General features: G+C 45.3%; 1 protein-coding gene across 4 annotated transcripts in view; it reads right to left on the bottom strand.

Moving 5' to 3' along the window:
• The window catches only part of CSMD1 (CUB and Sushi multiple domains 1), a 1487013-nt gene that overhangs the window by 481680 nt on the left and 978828 nt on the right, over window positions 1–26505 (bottom strand). For all 4 annotated transcript variants that reach the window (XM_073219228.1, XM_073219229.1, XM_073219231.1 and 1 more), the window contains exon 6: window positions 18228–18340. In XM_073219228.1, coding sequence (XP_073075329.1) covers window positions 18228–18340 — 113 coding nt within the window. The remainder of the gene's footprint in view (window positions 1–18227; window positions 18341–26505) is intronic.

Raw genomic sequence — 26505 nt, 5'->3', positions numbered from 1 at the left:
GGAAAAAACATCAGCTGTCCATGAGCCTAATTTTGCTAATTTGACCTTTTCACTCTCATTCCTCACTGAAAATTTTATTTCGTAATTTCTAGAATTATTTTAGTAAAGAAGTCAGAATTATTTTAGAATTAAAGGGTTAGTGTAAAATAAATCCTTAGCGTCTTTATTTCGTTCTGTCCTCTGTCACCCCCTCTACGGATTCTAAGGGCTTTCACCTCTCCTGTCCCCCGTCCCTGTTCACCAGTCTCCTGGCACAGCCAAAGGTCTCCCCCCAAAGCTGAGACCAGGTGCTGCCGGCAGAAAGCACTGCTCGGTTACTAAGCTGTTCTTAAGCCACTCTGGATACCCCGACAATCTCGACCCTGTCCAGGAAAATCGATGTTTCTCCTCTTCAGGTCTCTGGCTTCCAAATTTAGGCAGTGATGTTTAATTAAGGATTCTCTGCCAGCATCACTTCAGCTCTCATATTTGCATGAGATCATTTGAAATCAAAGGAGAAAATAAAAAATTGCCAGCCATGGTCTTTAAAGGTACAGAAACATAATCCCTTTAATGTTAAGTCAGCCTTCAGTTAATCTTTGCAAAGTGCCATTTTCCTTGAACTCTGACTTGCTTTTTAACACTATAGGTAGGTGGCTGTCAAGGGGAATTTTTATAAAAAATGACTAAATTACCTCCAAGAGATTGCAGAGAACACTGTGCCAAACTGATGCAGTCCAAGTGACCCTTATCTCCCCAGCTGGTTTCAAACGTTAAAGTAAACGACTGCTACAGCCTCCTTCCACCACCATTACATAGACCCTGCTATACACATTTACTTATTAAATGCATTTAGTAGATATATGTGTATGGTAAGAAATGTAAGAAAACATTAGCTCGTTTATTCTCTAAATGCAAAAGATGCAGAAATAAATTTGATGAAGTTGTATATTTTACCCTGTTAAGAAAAGAGACCCCAGGGGATTTTTAGGGCAGCGAGACTGCTCTGTATGACACAGTAACAGGGGCCACATCGTCCAAACCTGCAGAATGTGCACCGCCAAGGGTGACCCCAAAGTAGACGGTGGGCTCTGGGGGATGACGTGTCCATGCATGTTCGTCATTAGTGACAAATGTCCCACCTGGTGGGGACAGCGGGAAAGGCCGCGCAGGTGCGGGGCCAGGGGGCACATGGGAACTCACCGTTGCTCCCTCTCAGTGTGCTGTGAGCCTGAAGCTTCTCCAGGATAAACAACAAGGGGGTGCAAGCCTTAGGAGGAAAATGGGCACCCCAGCAGCACATAGCGCAGAGTCCAGGGTGCTTCTACACCGTTAGGCACATTTCAGAGCATCTCAGAGTCACACTGGGGCCGGGGCCTTACCAGGGCAACCACGCGCCTCCCATAAACATGCCGGTGCGCAGAAATCGTCCTAATGCTGCTGCCTGTCACCAATTTGTGACTTACACCCAGTTTAATAGTGGTGATGAGTAATGCAAGCATCAGTCGCTCAGCCAAAGATGAGCCCTTTCTGTGGGCCCCAGTCACAGACCTGGGGGCACCCGCCCCGGGCACACGGCACAGCTGGTCTTGCTGAGCACGAACTCAGGGTGACTGAACAACCCGCGGCCATCTGCTTGTCGCCATCGAGGACACAGCCCTGTGAGGCTACCCACCCATCTTGATGACCAAGTTTTTTCAATTTTCAATTTTACAAAATATTTGTAGTTCAAGCATCAGTTGCACAGTAGGTCCATAAGGAAAGTGAGATCTTTACGGACCTTCAGTGAGATGTTTTTGTTTGTGCTGTTTTCAATACCTGTCATGTAAAACTCTACTCCAAATGGCACAAAGGACTTTATTTACTCATTCCTTGAGTATCTGCTGCTACGAAAATTAAATGAACATGCAAAGTTATAAGCTTCCTGCCTGGAACTAGTCAGATTAAAATTAGCTAATGAAATATAACAGGAAGAGTAATTGCCAGGGAATCATCTGAGTTAGAACTTTATTTCACAAGAACTGGATTTGAAAGTAGAATTTCCTAGGCAAAGAAAATGGCAAACCATACACATAGAGGATTTGAAAAAGCAGCATAAGAGGGCTCTGACTGGCACAGTGAGTATTAAGTCAATGATCCACACTGACCAAGATGATAGAAATTGATTTCCTCATCAGTGAGAACAAGGGGTATATGTTAAAATATTTTCAAATTTTTTAGCAATAAATAATGCATACATTTTACAGGAGGGAATAATTTAAAGAACTAGCTAGGTTGAAGAATCTCAAGAGGTAAATAATGCTGACTGCAGTCTTTAAGCAATAATGGCATTTTCTCTAAAAATCTAGAGAAAAATTAATGCCAGAACTCTGTTTTATTCCCAGTATACTCATAATTAAATTTCTCTTGGACTCTTCTGGGTGTCATTGGTAAATCAATGATTTACAAAGGAATTTGCAAAAAATAGAACCACTTATAAAATGGCCCTTTGCCACAGTGAAGAAATGCAACAAAGGTATTAATTTCACTGAATCTGAATTTTATATTATTTTAGTTCTCCACAGTAACTGCTTTTTCAAAAGCTTGAAATAATGAGTTCAATCATTTCAACAGAGTGTTCACTTCACATCCAGGTTGTGAGCATTTTTGTCAAGTAAAAAAATTGTAATCCAAGTGAGGTTTTCCAAGAAACATTTACACAGGAACCTTCTAAAAATAAATTTATCATCCTAACAAAAATATAATCACAGTATCACCTACTGTGCAATGTGGTTTAATTTGTGGGAAGCATAAGCTGATGGAGCCTTCTCCACACTAAGTCAGGACAGGTGGGGGGGTTCCACGGATGGGGGCGCAGGCCGCTTCCTTCCTGTCACCACCGTGAGTTACAAAACTTGATCGTGCTGAACATCTTCTACTTAAAAAGAATGACAGAAGGATTTCCGTTTTAAGTACTGACCCTAAATCATCCTGAATATAACCTCCTTCCACATTGCTGCAAATGATTCCCTCTTTCGGGAGCGGTGCTAGGCCTGCACCCGGGAAAGGCCTTTCGGTCCCCACGGGGGAAACACAGGTTGAAGAACACAGTTCTCGCCCACCGACTGAGCAGGCAGGAAGACCCCTTGGGAGTTTGTGCTCTTGTATTAATCAGGGTATCACAGGCTGGTCCAAAGCAATCTTGTGAATTAAAAAAAAAGAAAAGTCCCTACCTGTTTCACTGTTTTCTCTTTGGTGGGGTTATTCTTCGCCCCTGGTCACTGAGAAATGTCCTATACTCCCTACCCTGTGCTGACTTCCAAGGAAGGAGCTGAAAAAGTCACTCAGGTTGAAGAACAAATGGTAAAATGGTGAAAAGCCTCTCCTTGTTTCTCTGTCCTTATACACTTCCTAGCCTTGCTTTAGCTTTCCTCTTGAACTATTTCCTTTTATTTTCATTTTATGAAATGCTCACCACAATAAGTTACTGTCTGTCACCACACAGGTTGCTAGGATATCACGGATTACATTCCCTATACTGGACTCTGCATCCTGTGACTTGTTTGCTGATAACTGGAAGTTTTTCCTCCTAACGCCCGGCACCTATGTGGCTGGCCCCCCACCACGCGGGCCCCACCAGTCTGCTCCCTGTGCTTCGGCTGCTTGTTTTGTTTCCTAATTTCCACATATAAGTGAAATACCACAGCATTCATCTTTTTCAACCTGGCTTATTTCACTTAGCGCAATACCCTCTATGTCCATCCATGCTCTCGCACAAGTATAGTCTTTTACGCCTTGCAGAGATTTTTGCCTTATAAACCCAAATGTTCAAGCAAGATCTAGGCCTTCAGACAAGGGTTTCAGACATTAGCAGAGACAAGGCAGGATTTTAGCTTAACATCCCAGAAACTCATTTCATGGAGAGCTATTGTAAAGCCAGCCCCAACCTTAGTGTGAAGCTAAAATGATTTACGGCAGGGCTGTTGATGGAAATGAAATGCAGGCCACAAACGTGACCCTGTATGTAATTTAAAAGTTTCTAGTAGACACATTAAAAAGGTTAAAGAATTAAAAATGATGAAAAGTTAACATCTCAACATGTAGAATCTTACAGTCACTTTCTTTTCACGTTTCCTTTGAAATCTGCTGTATTTTATACACAACAGCTCACCTCTGTCTGAAGCGGCTGCCTTTCCAGTATCAGCAGTCACACGGCCAGTGGTTACCACATCCAATGGTGTCAACCCAAAGAACCACTCACAGTAAAAGGCACCCTAGTCAAGAGCCACGTGGCTGCTATAGAAAGAAGCAGGCTGACAGGAGTTCTCAGAAGTGGGGGGCGGTCCCTGGAGTGTGCTGAAGGGGGCCGGCTGGGACCCACGGGTGGGGGCAGGGGGCAGGGTTTCTCCAGCGGGGACCCTGTGTGGCAAAGCCGGGGGAAGGAGGAGGGGTGGGGTTACTGGGCTTGGAGGAGAGTTCAGGGCATCGGTGCAGGTTCCCTTGGATGGAATGGGGAGGCGGCAGAACAAGCCAAGGATCTGCAAAGGCATCTGCCTGTGCAAAGGCAGGCGAGGAGGAAAAAGAACAAAAGGGGACCATATTCTCAAGGGAGCCTCAGCTCAGCAAAGCTGTGGGGGGAAGAAACTGCCCGGTGGGCAGAGTGCAGGGGGAGGGAGGGGCAGAGCCCTACTTGGGATCTCCACTGAGGGCGCAGGAGGAAGAAGTGAGGTCAGGAAGGTAGAGTCGTCGTAGGTAAGCTGGATCAGGGTCGGCGGCTCAGCGGGTAGGACCAGCAGGCAGGACAGCTTGCTCGAGGGTGCAGGTGACAGAGGGGGTGGCAGCGCGGGGGTCTCCATGCCATCTGCTGCAGGCTCTTCAGCGGGTCCCCTTACTGTGCGCGTCTCCTGACAACTGCTGCCACTCCACCCAGAATCTCAGCAAACAGAATGTGCTTCTACTTCTGATTTAGTTTTCAGGACCCTGACTCACTCCTGCACATCTTTCAAATGCATCGTGTGACTTCGGGGCGAACTTTGTTAAAACCTGAATATTTCCAAGCAGTCAAATCATACAGACAGATAACTTATGGCATAATAAAAAGTAATAAAGATCTCCTAAACTTCTAACTGGGAAATGAACACAATGCTAAACGTCTGTTCTCTGCATGGAGATCCGACTCTGAGGGGACAAAGAGCCCTTGGGATTGGGACGCATTGAGCTGAGGCCGTGCGGATCTATCTGACCCAGCCAGCGGCCCCCATGGCAGCTCTCCAGGGTGGACACTGCTCAGGCATCCTTCAGCAACCTCGGAAACCCGAATCCCAGATGTCAATTTGAAAAAACTCAGAGCTACCATGTATTTATCTCCCACCAGGTGCCACCTATTTTTATATAAATACATGTAATCCAAAGAAAGAAAAAAAAGAGAAAAGGAGGTACATTAGTTACATTAATTAATTAATTAATGACATTTTTCTTAAATAAACTGGAAAGGTTGATATTTAAAATTTGAATCCATCCTTATCCATTTCTAAGATCAGAGCTAACTATCCAGTAATGGAGAAAAAATAAAATACAAAGATCACCATGGTAACAGTAAGCCTGCTCTTCCCGACCTGATCATACGGTTCTGTAGGCAATAGAAATACGTTCTTCACGTCACTCTCAGACCACCCATTGCAATGGTTTGCTAACAGAATGTGTTCGATAAATCTCAGGTCAGTATAATTAAATGGAAATACACATATGACAGATAAGGTTTTTGTAAATGTTTTTTATGTTCTAGTCACCAAGTTAGATTTTAAATGAATGCTTATCATCTAGATACCTTTGTTCTTTGAATCTGTGGTAGCAATTAATACAGGTTTAATATTAGCACTGGCATTAATTAATGTAACACATTTTAGAAACTTTGGCCTCAATTTTTGGAATTGCCTAAATTATTACTTATAACAAAGAAGAGAACATTCTCAAAATTAGTGGAGAAACAGACCAATTTTTGTACCTCTGTATTAAAGGTTGAATTAACAAATGTATCTTATGGTTTTATAAGTCATTCTAAAGACTGAACATTTAAATAATGGAGAGTTTGTAGGCCTACCAAATGATTTTAAAGCCTTAAGAAGCTATCAGTTGAACTTACAAGTACATAGCATGTGCCTGTCTGTGCCTGACATTCTTCTAAGTTGTTGAGTAAATAAGACATGAGATGAATGAGCCACTTTCTTGTTACCATTAGAATAGGTTTGCTATTTGTGCATTCATTCCACTATATACAAAAGTCATTTATAAAATATTGGGCATACATAATATGTAAGAAGTGGACAATTCAAATAGCTGAATTTTGAATTTGCAAATGTTGTACAACAGCCATCACTTCTTCAAGTGTTTGAAGACTACCGGTGGCAAAGAAACTGTACATCAAGCACGGTGGCCCCCATACCTGTGGCGTCATTCTCTTGGTTTCAGTTCCCTGTGGCCAACTGTGGTGTGGAGGCGGTGTCCCTTCTCCTGCCTCAGCACAAACCTACACTGCAGACCCCACTGCACCCCGTCAGGTAGAGGCTCTGTCACCCCACACCCCTGCGAGAGGAGGCCAGGTGAGTGCAGAGCAGGGGGATACTCTGAGAGAGGGAGAGACGCCCCATTGTGTTGCTGCTGTCACTTGTCTGACTTTATGAATTAGACTTCATCACATGTGTGTCTAGGAGGTGTTGGAGCACATCCCCCAGAATGTACCAGGACTCTATGGATAACATACATCATTCTCTTAATTTGGTCTCAAACATTAGAATAATCAGGAAAGCTTGAAAAAATACCCGTGTTGATCCTCACCCTAAACCAAACAAACAATAATCTTTAGGTGCTTTTTAAGAGCTCATGTGTCCCTGTCATCTAACCAGGGCTGGTAGTGACCGAATTAAGGCAAGTAGGGGACACTGGTCTCCACAACCATTTCAACCTTTAGACAATAAGAAAAATAAGCCTCTGATTTTGATTTGGTTAAGGGTTTTAAGTCAATCATTTTTTGGCCAGGAATACATATATCTTAGAAATTTTAGAAAACCATTGCAATTATCTGAAAGATTTAATAAGGAGAATAATGAAAAAAGATTTGATTATGTAGATCATGTTTAATAGAGTGTTTTTAGCGAGTTGGAAAAACCCATCTACTTCTCTGGACAGTCTAACCATCAAGGTGCCTAACGAAGCATGCAAGCACAGCCAGCTATGAAAAGCAATACGATTACTTGGTGTTACAAAAATGCCATTCGGTCCATATTTTTATAGCCTCTACTTACTTATTTTTTTCTATTCATTTTGTTTTCCTCCCAGCTCTATTGAGGTATAACTGGCAAATAAAAATTATATGTATTTAAGATGTACAACTTGTACTTGTTACATTAAGCAGATGGAAGGAAAGGACGGACCAGGGTGGGGAGCAGGTGATGCTGGGTCCAGGCGCAGCACATGTTTTTATGGCAGGAGTGTGGGATGTCTGGAATGGAGATTAAAAGATGACCTTCATGAGGAAGAATGGAGACCTATCTATGACAGCTTTGGTGTCTACTGCAAGCTCTACATACAGGAGCTGCAGGGATTTCTACACAGGGATGTGTTATGACCCAATTCGGACTCCTGCCATACAAAGGACAAGAGGTTTTATAACATGAGAAGATCTAACTCAGAAGTCTTTCTTTGCATACATATACATGTATGCATACATATACATATATGCAAAGAAAGTCAGCTCTTGGCTAAGAACTGGAGTTGGTGACCTAGAAACATGTACCAATTTAAGTACAGACATTCAGCATATATGGTTCTAGAAAGAAGGACATTCATGTTTGTGTTGTTGAATATTTCCACGGAATTTAACATTATGTTCAGTAAATGCTAGTCACATATAGCACTCATGAATATATTCAGGGGTGGCAGTTAAAAATATATTGAGCATCCAGTATAGTAGGCATGGATCAGCTGGGGCAGATGCTGCTCGACGCCTTACACCTGGGAGGGTTTGAAGCTGGCTGTTGCTCCAGAGCTTAAATCTCTTAAATCTTTAAGGAACATAGTGGAGAGACAGGAGGCTTCTGTAGGAGAGCAGCCAGAGCGGGGAGTATTCAGCATCCTCTGGACGATTTCTCACCTGATGCGAAGAATTTGTAATTCAATATTTAAAAAATAAATACAGACCTACAAGCTGAAGTGCAGCCCTGGAAATAAATCTGGAGAAAGCTAAGCTCCTATTCATTCCAAGGCAAATTTCAAAGTATCTACAGGAAAATCCTTGGAACTCTGCCCTTTGTATGGTGCATTTCCTGGGTTAGCAAATTGACACAATGTTGTCAGAAGTTAACCACGGGTCTCCCATGGAGGCAAACATACTCTTTCCAATGTTTAAAATTATGGTGCCAACTGCACAAAGAGGCCGCTGGGAACCTCTGAAGCCCTTAGAAATCACCACTCAGTCGCCCTCTGAGACACTCTTGGAAATCATTGTGCTACAAAAGGATTTTCAAATGAGTGACAAAATGCAACCTGACAGATGCTAAAGCAATTCCAGGGAGCCAGTCTGCATGTGTGTGACAATAAACTCACTCACATTTAGCGGCCATGATTTTCAGGGGTTACTGCACTCATTCTGCTACACGTGGCTTCCAAGCCCGTTTCAAACTCACATCTGGAATCCTGCTGTGAGCTGCCTTTATATGCTGGGGTATGGGCACTGTCATATCCTAAGAGGCACGGCGCTCTAGTTAACCGAGGCAGCACTGCCATCCTCATCTCAGACCACTCGCTGCAGTAGGCATTGGCTCGGCTGCCCCACTTGAATAACCTGACCCCAACGACGCAGAGAACAGGCAGTGTATCTGGTGCGTTTCTGAGCTCACGGCTTTGGTGCAGCTCTCACTGGGCTGTGATCTCCCTCCAGCTCCGCGGCAGCCACTGCTTGGGGTGGGCCTTAACTGCGGCAGCTCTCTGACCTGGGGCAGCCGCACTCCCGGGGAAGAAAGGCATCCTGTGACCACTACCGTCTCGGGGTAAATGTTGCTGACTCAGGCTGACTGACATGTACAGTGTACGCTCTGTTGCCGTGACTTCCAAAGCCCACGTGCCCTACAAGAGGTGGGTATGCATGTCTAGCAAATCACCACCAGTCTGCAAATTGTACTGATTAAACAGCCAGCAGGAAAGTAACGCATAAAAGTGAGTACAGTGAGGGCCTGACAAACTGAAAGTAGAGTAACTTCTGTCCCAACATCACATAAACAAAAACAGTAAAAGAGTTTCCCGAGGGAATAACAACCCTCCGAAGCTTTTAAATTCTTGGAGCACAAGAACTTAACATCTACCTGCTGTTGTTACAAATTAATCTGTTTTAAACAGCGGTGATTTACTGAATAACAGCACTGACTCCCAATTCTCTAGTCCAGTGAACCACATGTCAAACTTTAGAGAAAGGAAGGTTTTAGTTTAAGTGGTTTTTCTCTAAAATGGCTAAGATTTATTGTGTGTTAATATTTCAAACCCAACTTTTAAATAAATCAATACATGAAAATGCATTGACTTAAATCAAAAGTCGGGAACAAACTCAGAAGTTCATTTTCTTCATTAGGGCTGCCTCTAGGTGAGATTTCTGTTAATTTACCATCTCTAATGAATAAAATTGCATATCTTCTTTAAGAAATATGTTCCCTTGTTTCAACATTAGTAAGAAATTACCCCCAATGTCTAGTCGGAATAATTACTACTGAAATTTAAGCACATTCTCTTTATCCTTGCCTGCAGTAGATACCAAACAGCTGTTCAAAATAAATTTTTACCTTTATGGTTTCTTAATATACTGAAAGATGCACAAATGCATGCCTGCCTTACCCTCCTTTAAAAGATACGTAGGGTGGGTCTAAAAAATTCTCATGACATAGCCAGCCCAAGATTACCTTGTGTAGTGGCTAAAGACTTTTGGCAAATGGTAGTTTACACATAGAGGATAATTACAGCTTTCTGTCACCTGAGACAGGACAATAGCCCCAACGCCCCCCCACGGGTGACCCCTAGGACGTTACCTCAGCTAATCACGTAGCTCAGCTGCACCTTGGTTGTGGACTAGAAAGCACAACTTCCTGGCACTGTGATTGGACCAGACAGCCAAGGTCAGAGATAAGGATGCCAGCACCACCCTGGCCCTTCACTCTTTTACCAGGAATGCCACACCCCTCAAGGGAACAGATTTAACAGAATGGCATTCTCTGCAGAAGAGTCCAAATGACGTGTTCAGGTGGAAATCACACGACGCCACACTCTCACTCCAACCATCCCATTCAGGCCTTCCCTCGTGATTAAATAAATCCAATCCACCCCGTCGCCCTCCCCACGGACCTGCAGGGTTTTGCCGGATGCCTCTGGAGCTCACCACGCTTGCGTTCCCAGCGTCCTGCATGGCACCTACTCCGAGGGTCAGCGCTGGCCGTTCTCCGCCTGTTTGCCCTTCCAGCTGAGCTCCCAAGTCAGGTGTCTCTCAAAGTCACTCCCTCCAAAGGGTGCTTTTGGACCTCGCCACCTAACGCCACCTGCCCTGCAGCTACGGCCTCTTGACGTGAGCGACTTTCCTCCCTCCCCAGAGGGTCAGCTGCATGGCCAAGGGCCTGTCTGTGCTGTCCACCTCTGCCAACAGAGGAACTACCGGCCTGCAGGGGGCACTCCACACAGTGGCGGCATGTGCACATGAACGCGATCCCCTTCAGGTGTCCCTGCAGGAAGCTGGATGACAGGACCTGGTCACTGCACTGTGCTTCGCTCTCCAGTCAGCATGCGGCTCACGGGAGGCCGAAGATGTGCTACCATTGATGCCCTTAGGGTCTCCCTTACCACGCCACTACCAGCACCCCCAGCAAACACACACGCACTTCTGATGGATACGCTCTCTTTCAGATACGTTGATTCCTTACTGGCCACTGTGGTGACTGCTGGGACTGAAGGGAGTTGGCCCCTTTGGGCAGATTAATGTATTTCAGCACCTGTTGGTTGAGTCTTCTTTAACTGACTCTGTGGAAGAATCCGTGTTAGAGTCTTAGAATGTTCCAGAGCACAGCCCTTCTTGCTGAGATGCCCTGCAGCACGTGCCCTGACTGTCCATTTCCCTGCCCGCAGATGCCCCGTGGTCCTCGCTGTACCCATGTCACCCTTCCAGGACCCCATGCTTCCCGGCCAGCGGGCTTTCCCTGGCACTCCGGGACCACACCTGTGCCCCTTACCTGCCTACCCGCCACTCCCCTCCCACTGGCCTACCTGACCGTTCAGGTGTTCCCTCCTCTAGAGCATCTGCTCCAACTGCCCTGCTCTGTCCCAAGGCAGCTGAGGCATGTTTTTCTAACTCTGGGGCATTTTGTGCATAACTTCATGCACATTATATCAGAACTGTCGCATCTCCTGCCTTCTGCACTGGAGTCCAGGAGCCAGAAAGTGGCGCGTGCTTCCTGGCACCATGCTTCCTGCCGCAGGCAAGCCCCACTGCAGAGACGCAGGACAGGGACTGGATGGAAGTCACTCCGAGTGACTGGAGGTGGCATCGGCTGAATAGCCGCTGTGCTCGGACAGTGAGGCAGGGGAACCCACGCATGGGGGGCACGTAAGAGGGGAAGCAATCAGCAAACAGAAACCACCCTGAGAGTTTCCAGGAGGTTCACGAAGTAACGCCATCCTGTGGAGCACTCGCTGGGATTTTCACAGCGGTCTGAGCTGGACAGGCCGGTCAGCACAGGCACAGCCTCCACCCGGAGATGCTGGGCCCAGGGTTATGAGGTGCACGGGGCCCATTCCAGATGCTTCACAGGCATTAGCTGTTTATTCTACAGCTCGGTCCACAGGTGTCATTGTTCCTGACCCCAGGCGGACAGCAGGGCCTAAGGCTGCCGCATCAGGACAGGGGCTACATCCAGGGACAGGTGTCTCCCGTCCTGGCTGGACTTGGGCCAGGATGCTCTGCTGGGGGCCCTCCATTCAGCCCCACCCCACAGTGGAAGGAAGGGCAGCAGGTCAGCCTTGGAGGGGCACGTCTGTGTGGGGCTTCCTCAGCTCTCCGGGGGGGTGTGTGCCGTGCCAGGCAGCCTTCAGCCTGGCAGTCCCGGCCCACCCTTCGCCATGCCGAGAAGCATTCCCCTTGTTCCATTTTTGTTTGCTTCATTTTCCTTCCTCGTCAAAATTACATATACATTTATTTAACTTCTTTTCAATTCCCCCCTCTACTTTGGCATTGCCCTATAGTTACGTAAATACGTATATTTATGTTCACTCATTATGAATGTATGTCCTCATTCTATTATTGGATGTTTTTTGTTCCCCGTTCGTTGCTTCCCTCCCTTCCCATCACCGTCACACCTGCTCCTGCAGCGGTCGGCCACTTTTCGGCTTGGACTAGATCCACTGGAGAGAACAGATGAAGTTCTCACTCACTCACAGCCCTCTTAAAGTGATGTTCTTTTCACTGGGTTTCTGTTTCACAAACATAAATTATTGCTCCCCAAAGAAAGATGTTCTGATTGGAAATAGTGGAAACAGGACAGCAAGTCCCGTGGAGAAAACAGAGTCGGAAAGAACAGCATTGAACAGAAAGCAGTTATATTTTCGCCCTGGTTCTGCCATCACCCAGCCGTGGGGTGTGGGAGCTCCACTTCCTACCTCCCTCCCCTCGTGCATAGGGTGGTCTCCGATCTTGACAGTCAGTAGTGCAGTGGCCCTGAGTAAGGGCTGTCTGGGTACTTCTGAAGGGCCCTGTTTGTAAGATAATCCTAATGGGGGAAGGGAATTGTTCTGACTGTATTTTAAAACCACATCTTTTATTGAAGCATTATACACACACACATAGAGGAAAGTTCTCTTTAGTAATAACTATTCATGTGCATACTTAGTTTTGCAGATTTCCTGAATTACATATTATGTTATGTTGTGCTATGTTATATGTAAATGGACCACACAGTGTACGTGTTTCTGTGTCTGGCTTCTTTCACACAATATAATGTCTATGAGATTCGCTCAAGTAGTTGCACATAAAGGTCATTTGTCTTTGTGATATTTCAGTGTGTGAATGTACATCACTTATTAATTTGGTGGGTGTTGAGATTACTTCTAGTGTCTGACAAGCAGGAGCAAAGGCCCTGTGCACAATCTCTGGGCATCTTTCTGTTGCACACAAGCACTTGTTCCCAGGGGACACGTGCGCCCAGGGCACTTCCAGGGCCAGGGACTGCTCAGCTTCAGCTCACAGGGAAGCTGCTGTCCAGAGGAGGCTGCACGACTCAGGTTTCTGCCAACGGGGTCAGAGAAGAGTCTGACTATTTTTTAGTTTTTATCTCCCTTAAAATTCGGAGTATGGAACTGTGTGTCGCAGTTAGTTTGGGTGAGGACGACAGAAGCCCGAGGGTGGGTTCCCCAAGGGTGACAGGTGCTCCCGCACCTCAGCGCGGCTCGCCCAGCACTTGCCGCACTTTGTTCTCATCCCACGCACCATCTGCTCAAGGTCTGTGGGGTAAACACGACCACTCTTGTTTTACAGAGGAAGACAGCCAGACGCACCGACGGAAAGGACGCTGGCTTACAGTAAGCACTTAATGAAAACGTCGAGGCCCAGAGTTTGCAGCTTGGAACTCAGAGATGGGCGTCTAACTCAAATTATTAAAAGGACTAGAGTGGGCACTTTGCAAGAATCTTTGGTTCTGAGAGAAGTGAAAGTATATATTTAGGGAAGGTGGTTATAGGTTTCTAATATGAGTTAATCTGTATTTACTAAAAGCTAAAAACCTTTTAGCATGCTAGAGGTTTTAAGAATGGCTTTGCAATTTACCTGGATTACAAGGAAACTGTGCTCCCCTCCCTAGCTGAAGCCAGCTTTAGCGGAGGGGCAGATGCTGTCCACGACTGTGGACAAGCCCCGCCTACCTGGCTTCTCACCAGGTCTGCAGACCAGGAAGGAGTGGGCACGTCATTCCTTCCAGCAGAGGTGCACCGAGTGCCTTCTAGGGCCGGGACTGTGGCCCTTACAGTTTGCAGAGTCAGCGTTCTAAAGGGGGTGGGGGAGAGAGGTGTGTGCTGAGCCCCAGACCCAGGCCTGCCGACTCACAGGCAGAGCTTCTGCAGCCATACCTCGGGCTGGGCAGCGTGCGTGGGCACTGGAGAACCGGAAGGCATACGTTTCATCCAAACTTGAACCAGTCTGAAGAGATGCAGCTTCCAGCTTTTCAAAATACGTTTTTGACAGCATGAAAGTCTTCATTTTATATAAAGGTCTTCATTTTAAATAAAAAGGAAAATCAATAATTATATAGCACTCTTACCTAAAAAGAAAGCTAATTACTTGTGTCAACATGAGACTTAAATCTGTGGTCAGGATTTCCCCTGCCTTATGGGATGGAGTGTTCTCTGTATACACTGGAACTTATTACAAACTCTCAGGGTGATTTACCAATTACAGAAATCCATGGGAATATTGTTTTCTGAAAATTGTATTTTTATAAACAGCCAGGTAAACATATGCAAAACTAGCTCATCACAGGTATGGCTACTTTATAGTGAGGAGGTATTCATGGTTTGAGATTAATATATCATTAAAAAATTCATCTTATAGACATTGAAAATGTCTAGATGACAGATTGCACTAACAAGGCACTTATTTAATTATAATTGATGACAGAGGCAACATATAAAGAATGGGCTCAATGCTTAGCTGATTTAAAGAAATAATGTGTCCTACATAAACCCATCATTCATATACACAAATGTATCAGGTGGCTTTTATTGTGTTTGCCACTTCTTTTGTTCACAGTACTACTTTTTAAAGGTGAATGTGTTTAGGGGGTAGCGACAATACAGCAGTTTTACTTGTCAATCAGCCTCACTGCTGTTGGCATGACTTGTGATTGCACCACAGAAGAGAGAAAAGCTAAAGTGTAAGAACCAGAGAATAAAGAGCATGGAGATGAAAGTTAAAAACAAAAGAGAAGAAAGAATATTTTACAGTGGCGGTTGTTTATTTGGCAAAGAAAAGTGCCAAGTTAAAAAGAATGTAGTCTTTGGTTTTAGAAGTTGTAAGTTCCGTCCAGGCATGGTACTCTTCAGCAGAGAAGCAGTTTCTTGTGGAGAGGTACCATTAGCAGTTTAAGAACCACAAAGGGTTTTCACAGGAATCCCACATAATTTAAGATCGTATTCACTCCAAGTAACACTGATGGGATCTTTATGTCCTTAAGAGCAACCACAAATAATAAATGTGACTACGATTTTGTTAAAAAGGCAGTAAACATAGAAATGTGTATTTTTTTTAGAAGTTCCCCTTCTCCACCAAATAATCTAAGATTTCAGGTTCTTTCACAGGAGGTCTGCGTAGACACTAAACCAGCCCCTGGCCGGCGCTAAGCTTTCACTGCTGTTTCTGTCGCTCTTGCTGGTCTTCTGCATTGTGCGTGTGTTAAGCTTTTCTTTTTTGCAAATGTGTTGGTGATAACAATAGTGTTTGGGTTTTTCCCCCTTATTTTGTTTAGTTTAAATCAAAGTGCAGGTTGGAGCTTCAGTGTAGGCAGAGAAGAAAGGGAAGACTAGATGAAGGACTGGCTTTCTCTATGCCCCAAAGGTTTGCCACCTGCCCTCGGGATGGAAACCCGGAGTCCACCTGGTTGTGACGTCAGGACAGCATCGTGCAGAGAGACGGTCAGTGGATGGCTCGCAGGCGACTCTGAGAGGGGATCCATCCTCTCCTGAGCTATTTCTCTGTCTCCTGCCTTCTGGTACTTGCTGGCTTGTTCTAGAACCGGCAGGAAGGGCCACCAGTTACCCCCCATTCATCGGTGATGGTTCCAGCCTCTGGGGGCAGAAGCATAAATGCAGCACTTTCCTCCATGGCACCCACCACTCTCCTTCCCAATGTCCTCCGGTCTTCTTTTGAATGTTTTGTCAACATCATGGATATTCTCCACTTGGTCAGTTTTCTTCTCAAAAGGGTGACACACAGCATTGAGCCCAGCCTTCCACTGTGGCCTGCTTAGATAAGGTCTTAGGCACGCCGCCTCCTTTGAAATAAGGTCTAGGTGCTGATGAAAAGTGACAATATGGTTGCCCTCACATCATTTCATCTTAAGAGTTGAACTTCAGAGTTTCCTAATATTTTACTGTTAAGCCATGTTTCTATATTATTTTTGCAACTTTTTTTATCTTTGGAATTATGCTGCAGGTTATAATTATTTTTCCAATATTATGTTGCAAATTTTCCTTGTTACCACTCTTTAATTTTATACACACACACACACACACACACACACACACACACACACACACACCTTAAAAATTGACGCTGATATGTCTAAGCTATTAAAATTCTCTGCCAAATAGTATGTTTCTTATATCTACCAATTTGGAACATCTTCAAATAATATTTTGTGTTTTCCATTTTTCCCGAGCACTGGTATAGATGCCAGATGCACTAATGAGGTTTGAGGAATGATACCTAGAAACTTTTCTACAGTTCAATGCCAATAAATTAATCAAGACCCTTAGAGAAGATCAATCAACAGTTCAGAAACAATTCTACAGATCTACCTGCCTGCCTATATGATCAATCAGTTGGCATTCTAAATGTTGATTTATGGGTGTTTTAAATCAGGGATAGATACACCTGTTGAGGTGGATTAATAGAGAGGAAACTCTGATAGAAGGTCCTTAGGACTGTGCGGACCTTCCCTCCCCCGGCCCCAGAACCCCCACGAGGCTCCAGATGTAGTCTAGTACGCCATTGCACACTTTATTTATCCACTACAAATATAATTATAATATAATTATGCATAAGTATACACATAATTACGTGTTATATGCACACCCTGTTATAACTACAGTTAGAGCTTATGCCTTAAAAGATAAAGGCAAGTAAAGGCAGGCCTGGAAAGGGAAAGGGTGGCCCTGCCTGGGTCCCAGAATAAGAGAGAGCAAGTTGGCATGACCCCTCCAAAGCTTGAGGCCAGTGCATTTGCAATCAAAGGGGATGGAAGTGAGAACTTCCTGGCAGCATCAGAAGCAACTGAGAGATAGGCAGTGGTCCTGGGGTGGATGGAAGACTTTTTGGTGGCATGAAACTGGCCCTGGATCTGGAGGCAGGCATGAGCCACGAAGGTTCCCAGGTTCCAGGGACCCTGGTGGTGAGGACAGCCTGCCCATCGCCCTGCACACAGCTCACCATCTGTATTTAAGTCCCTGCAAATTGCCCTTGCTTTTCTTCTTGTCCAAAAGGACATGATGAAGGCCTTAGGGGCTTTAAAATGTGTTTTAGATAGGAGGCCCTCAGATCACCCTGTTGGTACATTACTAGAATGTCCCTAAGTAGCTGGCATGATTTCTCTCTGAATTCTGCCTTTCCTGGAGTTACAACTTCCCCACGTGGGGTCCTGGCTTGCATGTAGCAAGTGTTCGGGAAACGCTGCCTTACTTGGAGTAACAGTCTCATGGTCGTGATGAGGAAAGCTTGGAACTCTGCCCGGGGAAGCATCTTGATTTCTGACACAGTCATGCCACTTTTATTTGCAAATACAAGTGGAATTATTTTCAATAGCCCTCTTAGTAGAATGATTCTTTTCAGTGGTATTGATAAGGATTATTGATTATTACAACATATAGGAAATGATACAATACTCTCTAGGTTATAAACACAGAAAATTAGATACAAAAAGAAAGTTTCAAAATCAAACCTGCATACCAGTGACTCTCCATTTTATTCAGCCACAAAAATCTAGTGCTTTTCTTTTAACGTTCGCTTATGTATAAATTACTAAGTCAGGTGGCAGGGTTTACATAGTGTGAACACATCTGAGGAGTAAAAGTGGTATGATGGTGCATCGCGCCTTCTAATATGCAGTCTGTGTGCTACGTTGCTCTTAGTGAGCAGATAAGGAAAATGACCAGACAGATGTGGATATTTACTGATTAGGTGCATAGTAATTAAAATAAATGCTAACATATATTTATAGACTTATTGATCAAAACCTAACAATCTTTACAGCAAAACTGAGTAAATATATTGTATACTGTCACAGTAAAAGAGATTTACTAATAAGTTGCTAGTTATCTAACAGAATTTCTAGGTACCTGTTCATATAATAGACAGAAGATATTTTCAAGCTTATATCTCTTTTTCCATCTTTAGCAAGAGAATCCTAAAATGTGTGGGTGGAAAGGACCAAAATATCTTCTACAATTCTTTTTTCTTTTCTGATAAGATGGAGTATTCTTACCTTGAAACTGAGCATTGAATCCTTTGCGCCGATGGTTACTGTCAGATGTGAAATGGAGTCGTAACCAGTTCTTGCTACTGATGACGGGAGAAGGCAGGTTCATGCCAGTCAGCCTGGAAAAGAGAATGAAGAGAAAAATCTGCCTGTAAACCCACAGAGCAAATGTCCTGTATCAAACCACTTTTAACGTTGGCTACTGAGACGCGTAGAACAGAGGGCATTTATTAGCTGCATGTAAACTTTGACATGATCCAGGAAATTTCATCTTTGCCTGCACATGAGGGCTCTATTTATCCTCGATGCAATGAAGGTCTCACAAATAATCTGCCTTATCTGTGATGGATAACTGACTGAGATGTTCTGTTGATATGTTATCTCTTTTCATTAAGACCCAAATCATAATGAATTATAACGGAAAAGAAATCAGCAAGTGTTAGAATTCTGCCTTTCAGTCTCTGAGCATACGGCGGGCTCTGTTTCACCCGAAGTGCACTCAAATAACTGCTAATCATGCTCCCTAGCACGCCGTGTTTCCAGTGGCCCGTCTGCAGAATTCACCCTGTGGGCCTTTCCTGCACGGTGAGGAGGAAGTGTTCATGAGATTGGTGACAATGTCAGAGATTGGAAGTGGAATAAAATCGTGTGTGAGTGAAGTAGTACATTAAACACAATTAGATCTTTAAAAAAATCAGACACAACCCATCTCTGGCTAAGCTGTTTAAAATATCCAGTCCACTTTACAATATATAGCTTAGTTGTCAACAACAACAACAACAAAAAGGCGAGTAAGTTACTCCCCACTTAGAACGCTCTGTGTGACTGCTAAGGAGTAAAAGACTTCTGGGGGGTACGGCTCCTGCCTGTCAGAGGCGCTGGGGACGCCCTGCTCTGGCCAGTGTGCGTGAATATCACTGGACTGAGATGCTCACCAGGTGGGTCATCTTTTCTGAGCCTCAGTTTCCCAGTCTCTGAACTGGACCTGAAAATACCCATCAAGAGATGATATAGATGCATTTAAAATATTCTTCCAACACATTTTTAATATTATTTACCTATCATCATGCACTGTAAATCATTTTGTATCTCAGTTACCAAATCTATTTGCAAAATGACACTTATCAGTGTAGATGGTCTATGAGGGTTTCATCAATTGGCTTGTACTGGCATGTAGCTGAAACTTGCAGTGCCCTTCGTGGGCTGGCCCGTGAGCACCACAGCTGCCTGGCTAATCTTACTCCCTGCACAGGGATTGCTGGGTGCGGCTGTGTAGACAGAGCTTTTCCTTACTTACTCCATTACCTGGAGGAAAAGCAGCAGCAAATGAAAGACACAGTCAAGCTTTCTGGTGTCAGCATCTTCCATTCAACAATCCAGTTTAAAAATGTACAAAATCTGCTCGAAGATACACCTTGACTGTAGCGAATTGCAACAGTGTTTAAGCTACTGTTTGAAATAATCTTCTGTAAGAGGAAACACAGTGTTCAGGTCTGCCTGCTGCTTGGATTGTGTAGAGCTGGCTGGTGCTGATGCCAGGAAACATTGCATCGTTCTAATATTTTGTTTGAAGGCTCCCCACCCCCTCTTTCTTTTCCTGGTGAGAGTATGGTACAAATTCTATTAGAAACAGGCCCCTACCTCTTTGCCTAATACTGGTAATGGCCAAGAGAAAAGTAAATTCTGGATTAAAAAACCAGTCTGTCTAGCTCACTCACATTTACTGAATGTTTTATAGCTAAAATCCATGTTTATTTGCTGTTGCTTTAAAAATATTTTCTTAGATTCTTTTTGAGTGGCTCTGATCTCAAAAGCTAGGTGGAATTATATTTCAGTTATTTTATTTTAGCATATCAACATGAGTAATGTACATAAACAAATCTCCTATTTACCCCTACATTTTCCAAATACATTCCCACAAAAGTGTCCGTTTTGTGTTCATCAGCCAACTTCATCTGTAAAGGGCCAGACAAAACCAGTTTAGGGCTCACGAGCCACTAGGTCTCAGCTCTTGAACTGTGCCTTTGGAGGACAAGATATGTGGCTGTGTCCCAGCAACACTTCACTGATGTTTGTATTCCATGTAATTTTTTGGCATAACAAATTATTACTCTTTTTTTGATGTGCTTAACACTGTAAAAACCATTCTTAGTATATGAGCCAGATACAGCCTGTGGGCTACAGTTTACTGACTGCTGCTTTAAAATATATGAGGTATTTCGTAAAACTACTGAGGCAAGAAGATAAATGATGTATATCAAGCTAGTGTAACTAAAGTTTCAAAAAACATGTGACTCCCTTAGATTCCTTTCATACACAATCAAAGGTGAGGGCTTTATAACAATTACATAATTCATTCTCCACGGTCAGAGCTGAGCCATGCCAATGAGCCGCACTTCAGCATGGATTAATGCACATGCATTTCTTGGCTTGGCTGCGTGAATTAAGCAGATATTCACATTCTTTTCTCGGGGGATGTTGGTGTGGGGCAGTTGTTCTATATTAGACCCACCTTAGAATTGTGAATTTTTGTTATTTTTCCACAGGCCCAGAAATTTTCCTTAGAACTTTCATTTAACAGAAGGATTACATTGTGAAGTTGATAGTTTTCATCTTTACAAGCTCATTTAAAGAAAATTGATTAGTATACAGACCAGTGGATGATGCTATAGATTTACTAAGAATTTGGTTGATTCAGATAAGATTTAGAGGTAAAGAAGTCATCTGAATACCTTTGTGGGAGGCAGAATAATGGCCCCCGAAGGTGTCCACATTCCCTTTTCCAGAACCTGCAACTATGTTACCTTATGGGTCAAAGGGGACTTGGAAGACGTGACGAGGATCTTGAGATGCAGAGGTTTTCCTGGATTATGGGGCGGCCCTGTGCGGCCAGAAAGAACCCGAGTGGAAGAGGGAGGCAGGGGGTAAGAGAGGAGGAGATGGGACCCACTGAGGGTTGGAGCGAGGCACGTGAGAGGCCCGCCTGGGGCCCGGACCTCAAAGAAAGAGGAGGGGGCAGGAGCCAAGGGATGCCAGGGGCCTCTAGCCACAGGAGGGGCAAAGAGAGGCATTCTCCCCTACACTCCAGGGGGCACACAGCCTGTGGCCACCGTGATTTTGTCGGGAAAACCTGTGTAAGATTTATGACCTGTAGAAATGTAAGATATTAAATTTGTGTTGGTTTAAGTCACCATGTTTATGTTAATTTGTTATGGCAGCAATGGAAAGCAGATACAACCTTTTAAAACATATTCTCCGTTTTTCATTCTTAAACAGTCCTGAAAGAGAGGATGTGGTAGCACAGGCCAGACTCTGTACCCCTAGTTGTCTTTGGGGCCAGTGTTTACCCCCTTTCTATAATCACCCTTGATTGAACGACATCGGTGTTAGACTGGGTCTCCCAGGAGACCTGCAGGGTTCTTAGCTATCTTCCTTTTAAGTCTGCAGAATTCAGTTTTCTAATAAATAAATAGTTTGGAAAGTGAGAGAGAAATTATAGGGCAATAGTGGGGACCTGACATGAATGGTGGGCATAAGATACAAAGCAGAAATCTTTTAAAGAGAAAGGAGGGATAAGGGCAGCAATGAACAACTGTTTCTGGCTACACACTCTCAATTTTTCACCCTGAACATACAGAATTTTTCATAGGACAATTACGTGGTGAAATCAAGTGAATCAAAGATATTTGGACTTAAAAAAAAAAAGGAAGATGGTGAGAAAAGAGAACCCCTCAAGGTCAAGGGCCAGGAAAGGGTCTCGCTGAGGGTGGATCAGACACAGTTCACTCTGGAGCATTTCAAGCAGGCAGGGCACCCCAACAGATGGGCATGGAGCGAGGTGCGCAGTCCCTTTAGACATGGCTGAGGGAATCAGTAGTTCTCACTCTTTTCCTCCAAGAGTGCCAAATGGGGCAATGTAATCCGTTGGCAAATTCATTTCTGTCAAAGCATTCACCAAGGTTTTGCTTCTGGCAACAGTAAGACACACATAGGACTCATGAGAAGCTGAAAGTTAAGACGACCTTTGCTGAGCCAACAGAGAACCAGCCGGCCTGTTCCACTTTCTCCGAATAGTGTGCCATAGATGCTGCGAGTCTATTTATAATGCATTTGTGGCTTTTTTTCATTCCGCCTCCGTCTTCTCCCTCCTCTTAAATGCGACATCAGGGGGTGAGCATGTTGCTCATCTCCAGAACTGTGGCCCTACAGCTGTGACTCACTCACTTTACCTACGTAATGTGACAGACACGGCACCGACGTACTGAGCTCCTTTTCTGAAATGCCAAAGTTTTCCGAGAGCAATCTGTTTGAGTGCCTCCTGACACGGAGCCAGCTTCCCTATGTCTTCAGATAATTGCCATGTAAAACACTGGGGGTTCCCCTGTGGTTAAACCTATTTAACTATGATGACTAAGAAGCCAGGAAGCATTAATACCATCAACACAGACTGCAAATCACCCAGCCTCCCTAAGCAGAATAGCAGATTTAATAAACCCATTAATTCGAAGAAACTGATTGCTTATAGGTTTTGGGAGGCAGAGACCTGGGAGTTGTGTTGTGCTTTCCTGTGCTTCTGTGGACACGCAGACAGCAGGATTTAGACTACGGTGTTCGTCAGGATTAAATGGAATGGTCTGATCATATCCTGTGTCAACTGCCATTCTAAGCCTCACTTTGGACTTAGGATGAAAGTCACAATGGAAGTAAAAGGTAGTTCTTGTCTTGGAAAGACATGAAAACAATGAAAAGAAGAGCTCTATACTGTGTGTGTGTGTGTGTGTGTGTGTGTGCGCGCGCGCAAACGTGCATGTGGGCACAAATGCAAATATACCTATATACAGATACACAGGTGCTTGCGTCCCCAGCCAGACTGCTCTGGCTGTTGTTTTTCCATTTAAATGCCCCTCAAATCTCAAAGCTCTTGCAAAAGAGACCCCCTCCAGAACCTTTCTCTCATCACCTCAGGCAGAGTCAGCTGCCCTTGCCTCCGATCCTTCAGCATCTGCTCCGCGTACTTCCACGGAAATCACAAGCCTGCCCTACATTTCTGGTGTTTGTGCCGATGCCTGCTTCCCGGCTGAACTGTGAGCCCGGGAGGGTGCAGCCAGTGCCTATCCATCTCCCTTTCTTTGCAGTGTTTTGCATACCTAAGAACCTCAAAACCTCTATTTTAAATGGTGTCTATGCTTTATTTTTACCCTTGATGTGAGTTGCTTAAATAGCCACACAGCCTAAGAATGAGAAGGTCATCAGACCACCAAGAGAACGTGGTTGTTACCTCTCGGTGCATGCCTCCCCTCCGTGCCCCGATCCACAAGGGAGAGTGCCAAGCGGGTCAGACCTGGCATGTTCGTTTTGCTCTGCCTGGAATATCCGTGGCGCAAGACCGTGATAGAGGACCCACTAAGGATGTGAGAACGCCGCTGGGTGTCGGGGAAGGAACAGGAGGAGGAGAGAACCAAGTAGACGTGGATGCCCGGAGCCCAGCCAGCAATGGGGGCTTGAGGCAGGTCCCACCGTGGCCAGGACTTCAGCAAGCCAGGACTGAACCCAAAGGCGAAGCCAAGATGATCGACTGGGAGAGAATGTGACAGGTCCCACCTCTACAGCTTCAGGACTCAGTGTCAGGGACCTGCTCAGAGTGGAGCCCAGTAACTGGCTCAGACAGACAGGCAACCGTGAGCTGCTCCAGACGGCGGCCTGACAGCTTCTCAGGGGAAGTCCTTTGGGCCTCCTGTCCACCCGAGCAACGGAGGAGGAGGCCAGCATGGAGCGGCACCCTCTCCTCTCCTGGATGGGAGGCCATCACCTGGAAGTCAGCACCTGCTCTCGCTGAGGGAAGGACCTGGCTCACAGGTGACCCAAGGTGGGATCTGCACTGAACATCTCAGTTGCAGCAAACCAGTGTGGACCTAAGCCAGTGGCTTAGAAAGTGAACCCCCCAGTGTGTTTCTAACCTGTGCTCTACCCAGTGTATCCTGGTGGCCGGTTTACAGCTGTTTGCAAAGACGGACACCCAAGGTTTGCCAACAGGAGAAAACATTCTTTGCCTCCTGTGTTACATGGACTTTCAAAACAGCTAATGGTTACTACAAGGCACAGATGAATATCAATAGAATTTTGGTTGTAACAAACACATTATCCACAAACAGATTTCTATAATAAACACACACACAGTAGAGCCAAGACTCTGTGACTGACAATAGAAAAAAAAGCAAACTAACTCTGGATTTCTGGATCACTGGCTATTTACTATTTGGTATTTTTAGCAATACATATTCTTTTAGCCGTTGTAAAACATATTTTCCCCTTCGATTGTGGGGTAAGATTAGTCTTACGGTAACACCCATTTCTAAAGTCTGAAATGAGTCCTATTTTTTCTTTGGAAAGCTGATATAATCCCTTGATATAGCATACACCTTATGCAGCCTGCTGGGGAATCTCCCCCCGCATGGCTATAGGTCCACGGCAGGTGGTCACAGAGCGGCGAGTGTGCTCGGAGAAGTGGCCCTCTCTCCCCATCATGTGCCCAGCCCTGGGATCCTGGAGTCATCACACACACGGACTTTGGAGAAAGCCTCACCTGGGCTCCAACGGGGGACCTTGGGCATTTACTCAGCTCACCAGAACCACAAGGTGGACCTGTGTGACTCAATAGCACACACAAAGGACTGGACCCTGGTGGTGGCCTCTCCAGCACCCTTCCCTATGTGTCACCCTAACAGGCTTCAGTTTTGTCCTGAACCATACTTCTAGCAGCAGTGTGATTCAGGGGGCCGGGTGCTCGCTGTCCTAATCCGTACGTATACATACGTGCACACAGATGCATACTCACAGATAAGAGAGTTCCACAGCTGGTGCATGCTGGAGTAGCCATACGTTTGCACTACACATAGGTAGGTACGCATCTACCTATGCACTGCGCTAAGCCGTTTTCAACCTTGTCAAAACTCTCCCCTTCTGCTGATTTCTGCATATTCAAATGTGTTCATTTCCTTCTATGTTCCACATGTTGTGCGGTGCATCAGGGACATGGACGCGAATGAGCCTGTGTCTCTGACCTCACACAGCACATAGTCAGTCTGACTGAGGGTGCCCTGGATTGAACTGTGGCCCCAAATTCATATGTTGAAGCTCTTCTAACAGCCATACCTGAGAATGTGACTGCATTTGGACACAGAATCTTTAAAAAGAGGTAATTAAAGAAAAATGAGGTTTGTATGGGTGGGCCAAGTCTGGTCTGACTGTGTCCTTATAAGAAGAGGGCAGGCCTCAGAAGTGGAGGGAAGCCCGTGAGGACAGAGGTGGGAGCCGGCCTCTGTGCATATGGAGGGGAGGCCTGGACCAAGGCCCCCTCACGGCCCCAGCAGCAATCCTGTGGAGCCTTGATTTCGAGGCAGCCTCCAGGGCTGAGGCGACAATGGCCCAGGGAGCGAGGTGGTAACGGGCCGTGACAGCCCTCGCAGGCTAACACGAGGCAGCCCGAATAAGCTGACGGCTGGGGGGGAGCAGGTGTGCCAGGGTCCCAGCCAGGCGCTGGCTCCCGAGCACGCTGCCGCAGACTGGGGGCTCTGGCCGCGGGGTGGGCTTCCTGCAGACAGCAAGGAGCAAGTGTCCCCATGAGGGGACGGCCTGGGGCGGGGAGTGAAGCCTGAGACTTCACGGGGAGCAGCAGGCAGCGAGACCCACAGCTTCCCGGGTCAGGGGAAGGGAATCTGCAGGAAGGCCGGCTGCCGGTCCCAGAACCCCGAGGCGGACGTCCTGATGGCAGCAAGCTTTGGCTTCAGCCAAGGGGACATCAAGGACGGAAGGGGGCGGCTGCTCTGCCGTTCCACTCACTGAAAAATCTGGCCAGATGTGGCAGCTTGGCTTAAACAGGGCTGGGGACACTGAAATGTCCAAACTGTAAAGGGAGACATGCGTGTCTGGAAATTTCTTTCATTGATTATATGCTGTATTTAAGAAACGGTTCCAAACGATTCTCTCTGCAAATTTCCACTTGTGAAATAAATGGTACCATTAACAGCATAAGAAAATAAATGTGTATGAAAGTCCAAATTATTCTAATCCACTTGAATCTTCCCTGTAAGTCAGGATCAGGTTAAACTATAGTCAAATTGTTTTTTAGTTATAATCTTGAGAAGAATTGAAAGTTTGCTAAAAGAACGTTGTAACAAATAGGATAAAATTATCCATTGAATATTACATCCAAAAGCACTCACTGGCAGAAAAAAAAATATTCTGGAGACATGCAGCTCCAAGTCACATCCTAGACTGTTTTTTT

The sequence above is a fragment of the Manis javanica genome, chromosome 12 (assembly GCF_040802235.1).
Source record: "Manis javanica isolate MJ-LG chromosome 12, MJ_LKY, whole genome shotgun sequence".
Taxonomy (NCBI): Eukaryota; Metazoa; Chordata; class Mammalia; order Pholidota; family Manidae; genus Manis; species Manis javanica.
Note: the sequence above shows the minus strand (reverse complement) of the source record. Positions and strands in the feature narration are given on the sequence as shown.